This window comes from Lipotes vexillifer, unplaced genomic scaffold, assembly GCF_000442215.2.
Source record: "Lipotes vexillifer unplaced genomic scaffold, Lipotes_vexillifer_v1.1 scaffold586, whole genome shotgun sequence".
Lineage (NCBI taxonomy): Eukaryota > Metazoa > Chordata > Mammalia > Artiodactyla > Lipotidae > Lipotes > Lipotes vexillifer.
This window is the reverse complement of record NW_006781860.1, coordinates 688,979-701,638: the sequence shown is the minus strand read 5'-3', so window position 1 is coordinate 701,638 and position 12,660 is coordinate 688,979. Positions and strand designations below refer to the sequence as shown.

At 38.9% G+C, this 12,660-nt stretch overlaps 1 protein-coding gene across 2 annotated transcripts in view; it reads right to left on the bottom strand.

Moving 5' to 3' along the window:
• REPS2 (RALBP1 associated Eps domain containing 2) overlaps positions 1-12,660 on the bottom strand; it is a 231,222-nt gene that overhangs the window by 106,773 nt on the left and 111,789 nt on the right. For both annotated transcript variants that reach the window (XM_007454850.1, XM_007454849.1), the window contains exons 7-9: positions 8,881-8,944; positions 6,711-6,853; positions 3,005-3,099 (exon numbers count right to left, since the gene is read on the bottom strand). In XM_007454850.1, coding sequence (XP_007454912.1) covers positions 3,005-3,099; positions 6,711-6,853; positions 8,881-8,944 — 302 coding nt within the window. The remainder of the gene's footprint in view (positions 1-3,004; positions 3,100-6,710; positions 6,854-8,880; positions 8,945-12,660) is intronic.

The window sequence follows — 12,660 nt, the reverse complement described above, 5'->3', positions numbered from 1 at the left end:
GGTAGGAATAGATATTTCACCAAAGAAGACATACAAATGGCTAATTAGCACACAAAAAGATGCTCAATATCAGTAGTCATTAGGAAATTCAAATCAAAACCACGAGATACCACTTTACACCCACTAGGATGGCTAAAATCAAAAAGACAGATAATAACCAATGTTAACAAGGATATGGGGAAACTGGAACCCTCATACACTGCTGGTGGAGGAATGTAAAATGGTGCAGCTGCTCTGGAAAGTAGTTTGTGAATTCCTCAAAAAGTTAAACACAAGGTACAATATGATCCAATTATTCTACTCCTCAATATATACTCAAGAGAATTGAAAACATGTGTGCACACAAAAACTTGTACATGGACATTCACAGCAGCATTTTTTCTAACAGCCCAAAAGGGGAAACAACCCAAATGTCCATCAGCTGAAGAATGGACCAGCAAAAATTGTGTTAGTATCCATACAATGGAATACTATTCAGCAATAAAAAGGAATGAAGCGCTGATACATGCTACAATGTGAATGAACTTTAAAACATTACACAAAGTGATCTCATCACAAGAAAAAATTTTTTTTCCTAATTCTTTAATAGCGTATTTATGTGAGATGATGGATGTTCACTAAACTTAACAAAGTAATCATTTCAAGATGGATGTAAGCCAAATCATTTTGCTGTATGTACACCTTAAACTTATCCAGTGCTATATGTCAACTCTATCTCAATAAAACTGGAAGATCAAAAGCAAACATTATACTAAGTGAAAGAAGCCTGTCACAAAAGACCACATATTTTACGTTTCTATTTATATGAAATGTCCAGAATAGGCAAATTCAGAGACAGAAAATAGCTTAATGATTACTAGAGGCTGGGGGAAGCGGGGAACAGTAGATGACTGCTAATGGGTACAGGCTTTCATTTTGGAGTGATGAAGATGTTCTAAAATTCGACTATAGTGATGGTTGCACAACTGTCAATATAAAAAAATCCACTGTATACTTTATACAACAACTGTCAATATAAAAAAATCCACTGTATACTTTATACAAATTGTATACTTTAGATGAATATAGTATATGAATTATATCTCAATAAGCCTGTTTACAAAAGAAAGAAATCCAGTAATCTAAGAAGCACTGCTAAAGACAAGTGTCCCTGAAATTATAATCTTTAATTCTTGATGGAAATAAGTACATGGTACAGCTCTGCTGTCTTTAGAAAAAGATGTACTGCTGAGCAAACTTCTCCAGACCTGACTCAGCTACAGCTGCATTCACGACAAACACCTTTATGGAGTCATCCTTCACAGGGCTGGTACCAAGATCTATCTAAACTCCAAGCATGGGGAATTCCCTGGCAGTCCAGTGGTTAGGACTACATGCTTTCACTGCTGAGGGCCCAGGTTCAATCGCTGGTTGGGGAACTAAGATCCCACAAGCCACGTGGCATGGCCAAAAATAATAATAATAAAATAAAATAAACTCCAAGCATGCATTCCTGTGTTTAAAATATCTCCATTTCCAGGCTTCACAGACACCTGGATATTTGCTCCTTTCCTTTTAGAGATGATAAGTGAGTACATGAAGAACAGCAACATGAGTCAGTAATTAATTTCTCCAAAAAAAAACAGCATTATTTATCTCTGTTGGAAAAGCAAAGACCATCTGATAGCATGGCAAGTTGGAACAAAATGTTTAACTAGAAAAAATGTGAATTATGACGTTTTTAGTAAATCACCTAACAACAACATAATTTTACACAAGCAGGGGTACCCATAGCAAAAAAAAATTTTTTAATAAAACAAAAAACAAAACAAAACAAACAAACAAAAAATAAAACAGGGCAACTGCATAAGACAGTTGTAGAGATGTCTGTCCTGGCCTGAGAGACAAACTTCTCCATATACTGTCAGCAACCCCAGAGTACACTGAGGGCTGGGAAAAGTGACTGACAATCATACTTGCTTCACCATCATACACATTCTACAGAAAAAGAAATTGAAAAAGCCAAAACTCTTAGAATGCACATCTATCACTCCACCTGAAATCACTTTATCTCCTTCCCAAGAGTAGAAATCTGCTGAGGAAAGGAACACGGAGGCTACGACTCAAAGAAAGAGCAGTAGAGAGCCCAAGAGAGATGTTATCAGAGGGGGCGCAGCAGAAGCAGGCTTGATTCGCTCAGAGAAGAGCAGAGGATGGCATCCACAACGTGCACTACAGGCACGAGAGCCTTGTGGGAAAGAATAAATAATCACACACAATCACAAGAAATTTTTTAAATGGCCCTGTATCCTGCCTTTGACTTCTATCATCTTGCAACGTCGGAGCACTGTAATAGGAGCCTATGAACAAACCTCCATTTATGAAACATTTCCAGACTTTTTTCAGGGTGGGAACAGCAGATATCATAAGTTGTCATCACAGCAATCATAATGGTGGTGATGGTGACGAAAGTGCTGATATTAACAATAACCATAAGGACCCCTAAAGCACACAGTTAAGCCCCTGCATCAGTGGCCCAACGTTATAGGAATTCTTCGGGTTTCTCCTGAGGATCATCCAAATCAGGCAGCTTTCAATGTGATCTGGGGTCCTCATATACAGTTCTCAAACCTCCTCTCAAAACTGTTCTGATTCATCACACCTTGTTAATAATCAGCTGCTAAAAATACAACTTTACAATGTTTACTTCAAAATTAAAGCTCGGGTTAAAGTAAATAACCTGGCTTACATTTTCCTGGCTTAGTTTGGCTATACCTAAATTTCACCTCTAAAAGGTCAAGAGGCTACTTTGCTTTTTTCACCAAATCTAGTTTTAGGGAAAAGAGAAAAAAAAAATTATAGATGTATCTGGTGTCTAGATTTGAAATGCTGAGCTCTAAAGTAAGTACTAAGTATTAAGAGAAATCGTTATGAAAGCAAATTTTCCAGGGTTTGTAAAGAACAATCAGCTAATGGATTTAATAGTACACACATCCTTACTTATTAACATATGAAGATCTTTTACCTCCATCCGATTCAAGTCACGGGGTTGTTGGTTTGCTGGCACTGACTCAGAATAAGAATCAAATAACGCACACTCCCACTTGGGCTTAGGAAAGGCTAAGAAGAAACAAAAAGAATGCATAAGAATATATACTATAGTCATGGTGGTCATTGTTTCCTAGCAGCTTTTCTGTGCTTGGTAAACAGAGCAACAAAATCAGCCAGCTCCTATATAGGAGAGATGGCACTAATCACGCTGAGGTAGTATTTCAAGTTCTTTAGTATACAAGCTAGTACTTCTGCCATGCCCACTTTACACGCAATAAAACTAAGGAGCAGCGAAGGTAAGCACCTTAGTCAAGGTGAGAGAGCCAGTAAATGAAGAGCAGGGACTTGAACTGCCAGCACTCCTGCTGGAAGGTCCATGCTGTCAGCATTTCATGTTGTAACACAGAAGTAATTTTCCACCTTAAGCATCACTATCACAATACTTCAGTTTCAACTAAGCTACTAGCAGCATTTTAAAATGGCAGTAACTATGGTGATAGTTTGAATACCATAAACATTAACTGAGGAAATACTTCATTTTAGCTTTTACTACTGGAAATAAATAGACAAGATCTTACAATGATATGTGCCGAAGAAAGCTTTATGAAGTACTCATTTCTTTTGGTTAGCAGGAATAACAAAAATAAGAACACAAGTTCTTCTTGATTTATAACAATGAAATAATCACATTATGGGTTTCTTCCAACATAGTATAGTGACAGCAGCTGTTAGCTGGGTAGCTGAGTGGATCAGCATAAGAAAAACCATCCTACCTGGTAAGCTAACACTGAACACTCACACTATTTCTTAGAAACAGATTCTGTTTCACCACTTTTGTCACAAAGTAAGTAAAAAAAAAATGTCTCAACAACTAGGAAAATTGTCATTATTCCAAAGAGGAAAAGCAAACTGGGGTAGACAGTAAACAGAAGCTACAAATCAAATTTGTCAAGACCAGCTATTAAGAAGTCAAAACTTTAATGCCATGTTTAAAAACTTTTTTTGAGTCAAATGTTAAAAATAGATTGGCAGGGACTTCCCTGGTGGCACAGTGGTTAAGAATCACCTGCCAACACAGGGGACATGGGTTCGAGCCCTGGTCCAGGAAGATCCCACATGCCGCAGAGCAAATAAGCCCTTGCGCCACAACTACTGAGCCTCGTGCTAGAGCCTGCGAGCCACAACTACTGAGCCCGCGAGCCATAACTACTGAAGCCCGCGTGCCTAGAGTCCGTGCTCCGCAACAAGAGAAGTCACTGCAACGAGAAGCCTGTTCGCCGCAACTAGAGAAAGCCTGCTCGCAGCAACAGAGACCCAACACAGCCAAAAATAAAACAAATAAATTTATTTTTAAAAATTAAAAAGCACAGAGAAGACCCAAAGAGTTCTGGCCATTTTCTTGAACCAAATACAAAAATCAACAAGGTTGATAAACCATTTAAAAGTTAACTACTAAACCCTTAGGGGTTTTATGAGGTCTCTCATGGTTTTTGTTAGAACTATTTAATTATTATTTAAGATTAATCCCACAAACTCTGGAAATGATGTGCAATTTTTGTTTAATTGAAGGGTATATGATGGATTCTTCTTCAGTTCTTTCTATATAAATGCATGCTCCATAAAAGGCCATTAAGAAATGGGGGGTGGGCTTCCCTGGTGGCGCAGTGGGAGAGTCTGCTTTGGCCAGACATATCCTTGAAAACACTGTATGTCAGGCTTATCAGTGCACAAGTGATGGTATACCACCTTCTTTACCTTCTTTCCTTTCCTCTTATGTTCAAGTACATCAACTATAGCCTTAGCATCCAGAACTTGATCTCGCAACAAAGAGTAGCCCCCGCTCGCCACAACTAGAGAAAGCCCACGCGCAGCAACGAAGACCCAACACAACCATAAATAAATTAATTAAACCAAAAAAAAAAAAAAAAAGAAATGGGGGGTGGACTTCATTCAAAATAAAGGGAGATGCTCTTGACTGAGGCTCTATTTTTTAGACTCCCCTGTACTGCGTAAGCAAGGTAAAAGCAGCCATTTGCAGCAGTAAAGGAATCAAGAGGCTATTTCTCTTTTGTTAATACACTTTTTGCTCAGGGCTTTCAGACCTTTAAAAATTTCATCAGTGACTTTTGAAACACTCCGTGAAACACCTGAACACCTACAAAGTGACTCCTCAAATAAGAAGTCATGACACCCAGCCTAGGTTCCATAGCCACACCACATAAGAACAAGGAAACAGCATTCCTCAAGACCCCAAACAGGAAAGAGAGGGAGGAGAGGGAGCGAGGCAGAGACAGGGACACAGAGAGAGACACTAAAGAGGAAACAGAGCAGTGTGTCATGCTGCCCAACTGCAAACTAGTTCCTGGGGACCCCTGAGGGTCTCCCCCAGCCTGTAAGGAAGGGGAACACGCTGGAGTTACAGACCGCTGGAGTCAGGAAGCAGCTGCTATTAGCAAAGTCCAAGCTCTGAAACAAGTAATAGCTTTTGCTCTCTGAACCCTCCCCTTTGTACATTTTCTGAGGGCCTCTGGGCAAGATCCCAGAATGGGTCATGCTTCCCCCAACATGTTCACCAGTCCCTGGCACCAGCCACATACTTAGTCTCTTCCTTTTGGTTGAGCCTCCACCCCGTCACTACCTAACACAGAATGACAGACTTTTTATTTAAGAGTCAGAGACCCGAAGACTGACTTAGATAAGTCACTGGGTACTTTGAATCTAGTGTCGTTATGAGGAGGGGACAAGACAAGATAATCTAAGGCCTTTCCAGATCTAACCACGAAATTTATGATCTGTTCATGACTAATCACGTTTTCTTTAGACACTGGTTCCCTCCTGCCAATAATCATCAATGACTAAGCTCTCATGTTTTAGAGGCCCTCTCTAAAAAGTGAGAAAGGCTGTTGAAAGGACCAGCTATTTCTGGACCCTTTCGATGGAGGCTATACTTCTGTGAATAATAGAATTCACATCAGAAATCAGCCCACTACCTTTGAAAGGGCAAGAGACACTATTAATTTTTTCAATCTTCCAAAGAAGTTAATACAAAGGTTGGACTCACCATGACTCTTTCCTATCCAAAGGATTTGGGGGTAACTGTTTTATTAATGAGAAAGACAAAGAGAGCTCTATTCTAACTTTCTGGCATGCTAGAATGTTCTATATCTGATTGCAGTTACATGGGTGGATACATATTTTAAAAACTCGAGTGTACATTTAAGATCGGAGCCTTTCATACATTTCACTGCATGTAATTTTTAAACTTTTTCATTAGGTACAAGACTCCTAGTCCATTCCGTTGCCCAAGGCCACTCGGGGACACCGGGATGGCCCTAAAGATGGTAAGTCAGCATTGGCTCTACAGGAAGATCTTCCTCCTAATTTTTTATCAGCTGGGGATTCAGTAGTTGCCTGGTCCACAATTTTCATAAAAGGGTTTAGTGACTTTGGTTCAAATCCATCCAGACAGTACTAGAATGGAGATAAAAAATGACTCACATTTGCTAGATCATCCCTATGACTCACATTATAAGTTGTGAGAGTCTAATATCAGTTAATGAACAGTAACTGTATATACAAAGGACTCCACAAAGTGTCTGGACAACATCTTAAGGGACAAAACTCTCTTCCAAAGTCTGGAAGGAAATGCCTAAGGTTTAGGATTTATGATGAGGCATTACCTGCTTGCAGGTACTCCGGCTGCAGAGTTGGAGGCAGGCCCTCAGGCAGTGGGTAGCCGTTCTTCCGGGCCACAATAAGATGAAACGCAGCACAGAACTCCGGCAGGCTCAGGGCTCCATCGCAGTCAGCATCGCTCAATTCCCTAAGGATAACAGATGTTATGAGCGCCTAACACGGGGCTCAGAGGGAAAGTTACTCAGCCTCAAACATGCAAACATGACTCCCAGGCTCTCTGGTGGAGGCCCTGCAGGGTCCCCAAACCCATATAAAATCTCAGGGACCCACACGGAGGAAGAAAAATCGACACCACTAGCATGAGTGGCACTTTATAAATAAAAATTGAAATTCTTCAGATTCTCCAATAGATCTGTTTTACAACAGACTACACAAGTAAAAAAAAAAAAAAAAAAAAAACTATGGGACGAAAAGGAAAAGGATGCCCACAATTCACACTTAGTTGACACTCATTCAGTAAATGAGTTGTGTGAACAGCCCCGGACTTGGTGCTCAAAACAGTCAGAGGAAGGGCTGGCCCTGCCCTTTCACTGGTGTCCTGGCCATTATTCAGTTACCCAATCTCAGATACAAGCACTTCATTTCTCAGCTTTAAGGAAAAACCTTGAACTTTTCAAGTTGCAAATGTTGTATCAAAACTTTGCTTGAGAATTCCCTCCTGGGAAAACACAAGTAAGCTCAGTAAATACTGACTGAACTATGTTTTCAGATAAAACTAGCAACTAGGGAAGGCTGGAACCAGATGAGATAGAAAGGAAGAAAGGGAGAGGCTTGAAAAGGCTTATCTTTGCTTCAGTCAGTTGTTTCCCACTGAAAAGCAGAGGCCTATCTGCCAAAGTAACTAAGACCCCATAAGCTCAACCAGCCTCTTAGGTGTACAGAGACGAGTACGCTTGTGTTAGGACAAGCAGAGCGAGAAGGCATATACAATCATAGTAGAAAGGGGGTTACTATTTGAAAGAAAAACCACGGAAGGTAAGCTCCGGAACTTTCCTTTGGACCCTTCATATCCTTGTCCCCCTTGAATATTCAGAAAGCACCAGCTCCCCAAGGTGAGGAGCCAGGGAACTGTTTCAAACACTGGGTGGAGAGAATCCCACAAAGCTGACATGGATATGTCTCAACAAAAAGATAAAAACCCTCATGCCAATAATGTTAAGACTGGGAATTCTGCCAGAACAGACTGTATTCTTTACAAAATGATAGTTTCTCTTTTTTCCTAGCTTTAAAGCCTAATCAGGCTTGCCACTTTTTTTTCTTAATGCTATAATATATTGCCGAAAAACCAAAATTCAGCTCAGGATCCCAGATACAGTGGCATTCACAAGTGTCAGTAGAATAGTTTTCCAATATGATGCACAAAACATGACAAGCAATTTTAAACTCTATTATAATTTTTTTGTAAATCCTCATGAAAAAAGGTTTTACATAAATATTCCAATACTTTAATTATATATTTATCACAGTGTGGTCTCCCACCCGGTCTTGAGGAAGAAGAGCCCACACGCAGCCGGGAGTTTACAGAGGTATGGAGCGTTTTCATAAACGCAAACAGAGCCATCTGGACCAACCAGCACAGCCCTTCTGGTGCCGGTGATGGAGCCGGCACAGCAGCAAAGCACCAGGCATGCCACATGTTCGAGTCTGAACCAGGGCCCAGCTGATAAACACCAGCCAAATTTACGAAGCTCAGAGGCAGCGAGAAGAGTCAAATTTAACTTAATTCCAAAATATTTGTGGAACTTCTGTTCACCTGGCCTCATAAAATATTATAAAGAATAGCTTTTCAAGGTTCTCTGGTCACTTACACCACATCAAGTAGAAAAATCTGAAAATAAAACACACAGGATGGAAATTCTCATATGCTCACACAATTGCTTAGACTGAAAAGGCATCTATCTAGGTGAGGATAATAATTAGGAAATTGCTTTTTAAATAAGAGCCAAAACAGTGCGTAGTATGTGCCAGACACTATTCATTGTGCTTTTCATATAACTTACTTAATCTTCAAAGCAACAGTAATCTAAGTTCTTTTCATTCTCTTAGTCTGATTTTTAAAAAATTCAAAAGATTAGATTTTTAAAATGCAAAAGTAGGAGCTAAGGGATGGCTATGGATAACAGTATGATACTATGAGGCATTAACAGTACTTACCATATATAGGAGAGCTCTGGAATGGAAAGCTTTGATTTGGTGAAGAAGTTCTTGGCCACAGAACCTGTCAAGAGCCATTGTTTAAATAAATCATGAATTACTTATCTAGAGCAGCTTTTATGTTTATATGTAAATGAATCACCATTTTTTTCATTCAGCAATTCCTACCATATAACCACAAATATAACAATTATTCATCAAAGCAACTACGAATTGTGTGGCTAAAAGCAACATACAAACGGCTTTTAAAAGAGTATGTAAATTAGAATAGGGCAAAAGAACTAACGACATAATACTTATTATGACATGAAAATTATATGAATTCCTTCTTTGTATTTCCAAAAATCTGCAAAATTTACTAAAAATTCAAAAGATAACTATCAAAATTATCAAAGTAAAACTCTGTCAAGCACTTTAAATGAACGGATGCAAAAGTAATACACGATCATGGTAGGAAACAGCAAAAAGAAGAAAAACTAACACCATTAATTTCATCATACTAGAGATAAGACAGACATCTTGAGAAAGCGTTTCAGTGAGATTTAAGATCTCTTGGTGGCTCTTCAAGAATCGTATCCAGGAACCTCTTGCTACTTTCTTTATTCATTGCAAATTTACCAATATCAATGGAAATCAGGTAATCATTTCATTTTACATGTAACGTAGCTTCAAGTCCCAATCGCACTTAAAATGTTTAGACCCAATCCTTATTGAGATTGAAATTTTTATGCTTTCTGCTCTCAAAACAGTTTCACAATTCAAAAGCCTCAAGTCTAACACAAAGAACACTCAAATCAAAGCCCTAAACTATTCTAAACTGATAAAGTCAAAAATCTTTCCTTAGCCATCACGAGACTTCTAACTGGCCTTGAAACAAAGGATTATACTGGACCCTAAGGCAGACTTATTTTCCTTTGATAGATGAAGGATCAAAGACAAAGTACCCTATAAACGAATGAGCCTTCTCCCCAAGAGCATCCTGGAAATAATGCTGACACAGGACTGTTAGCCATCCATGCAGCTTCCTTGCCTTGTCAAACATTTGTCAGAAATGTCTTGAAAGCCCATTTGCCAGCTATTTTATACATAGAAAGGCATTCTCCCCTAATTTCATTCTTCTTTTTCCCTCCTGATCTCCTTTCTTCAAAGTATAATAGGCCCAAACCCACAGCTAGAGACCTGGCCTGGCCTTCACACAGTAGAGAGAGACTGTCCGCCCACGGTGTCCCAGAGTGGTTGGGTGGCACCCACAGGGAAGATGATGGCTAACGAGGTCAGAGAAGGAGCACTTGAGCAAGCCAGGTGCTCCCTCCTTCGGTGCTGACAGAAGTTCAAACAGTGAGCTGGAACCCTCGCCCCAGCCCCACCCCCAAGCAACAGAGAAACCCCAAACACGCCTCCTTTCCTTGGTCTCTCTAGCCATTTTCAGATCCACCTGAGAGCCACATGTGGGGCAGAAGAGGTAGAAGGGAGGCTTAAAAGCTGTCAGCAGTCAAAGATCAAAACCATGAATCCAGACTTTTTCTTACAAAAGGTCTCTCAGCCCAGTAAACTACAGCTACCCACAGCATTGATCCATCAGTGACTGAATGTTAATACATCCAATATATACAGATCTTTAAAAAATAATAAAGACCAGTAAACCACTGTAAAAATGGATTGAGCTATGAGAGTTCAAAGCAATAGATGCAACTGACTCTTAATCATATTGAAAAATAAAATGTTCAACCTTGTTCGTGAAACATCTGTAAGTTAAAGCCACACAAAGACATGATTTCTTGCCTATCAGATGGGAAAAATACAAAAGTTCAATAACGTGCTTTGATAACAAGACTATGGGAAAACAGGCACCTCATACAATGCTGGTGGGGTGACAAAATGGCACAACCCCAAAGAAGGGGTGTTTTGCAAAATCACATTTGACCCGGTAATCCCACTTCCAAATTATCCAAGGATACACTAACAAAAATATAAAAAGACATATGCAGAAGGCTATTTACAAGAGAAATATTTGTAATAGCAAAGGACTAGAAGTAATCCCAATAAAGAATTGGCTGAATAAATGACTGCACATTCACACAATCTGTAAGAAGAAACAAGAAATATCTCTACATACGACTACAGAGTAATCACCAGAATATATTGTTAAGTGAAAAAAGCAAGGTGGAGGAAAGAGTAAGTAGTATGCTACCACTTATCTAAGAAAATATGGAGATAAGAACACACACACACACATATAGAGATATGCGCATACACGTATGTGCTTCTATTTTTAAAAACAGACAAATAAGCCATTAAACAAGATGTTTACCTATAGGAACAAGGAAGGAACAAGGTAGAGGAGATAGGGACAGGAACTAGACTTCTTTGAATGTAGCTTGTTTTGTAGACTCAACTTTAGGACTGTGTTAATATTTTATATAAGTAAAAAATTAAATTTTAAGAACACAATCCCTAAAAATTAAAATCAAAACAAATAAAACTGAAAAGCACAAAGATGGGGAACTCTCACTAACCAATTTCAAATACTTACTATAATAATCAAGACAGTGTGGTATTGGCATTAGGCTAGACATACAAATCAGTGAAATAGAACTGGTAAAGAAATAAACCCTTACACTCACAGTCAGTTGAATTTTGACAGGGAACCTAAAACAATTAAATGGGAGAAAGAATAGTTTTTTCAACAAATGGTGCTGGGACAACTAGATATTCACATGCAAAAGAATGAATTTGAACCCCTACCCCTTATCATATGCAAAAATTAGCTCAAATTGGACGAAAGAACTAAATATAAGAAATAAAACTGTAATATAGGGAATTCCCTGGCAGTCTACTGGTTAGGACTCTGTGCTTTCACTGCCAGGGCCCAGGTTCAATCCCTGATCTGAGAACTAAGATCCCACAAGCCACACGGCGTGGCCAATAATAATAATAATAATAAAACAAAATTAATATGACCTTGGATTAAGCAATGGTTTCTTAGATATGACACCAAAAGCACATGCAACAAAAGAAAAAATAAACTGAACAGAAAAATTAAACTTTTTTGCTTCGCAAGATACCATTAGGAAAATAAAAGGACAAGCCACAGATTGGGAAAAAAATATTTACAAATCATATGTCTGATAAGGAACCTGTGTCTAGAATACACAGAGAACTCTTTCCACTCAACAATTTTTGTTGGCATTTCTCCAAAGAAGATATACAAATGGACAGTAAGAGCATGAAAAGATGCTCAATGTCATTCTTCATCCAGAGAGAGATACCACTTCACATCCACTAGGACGGCTACAATCAAGAGATAAAAACAAGTGTTGGCAAGGATGTGGAGTAAGACACTACTGGTGGCAATGTAAAATGGTGCAGCCACTTTGGAAAACCGTCTGACTAGTCCTCAAATGGTTAAATACAGAGTTATCCTATGATCCAGCAATTCCACTCCTAGGTATATATCCAAGAAAAATAAAAACATATATCTACACAAAAACTTGTACACAAACGTTCAGAGCAGCATTATTCTTAACAGCCAAAACAACCCAAAAGTCAATCAACTGATGAACAGATAAATAAAATGTGGTCTATCCATACAATGGAATGATATTCATCCATAAAAAAGAACGAAGCTCTGGTAAATACCACAACATGCATGAACCTTAAAAACATTATGCTAAGTGAAAGAGGTCAGACACCAAAAAACACTTATGCAATTTCATTTATATGAACAGCCCAGAACAGGCAACTCTATATAGAGAGAAAGTAGTTTAATGGTAACCTAGG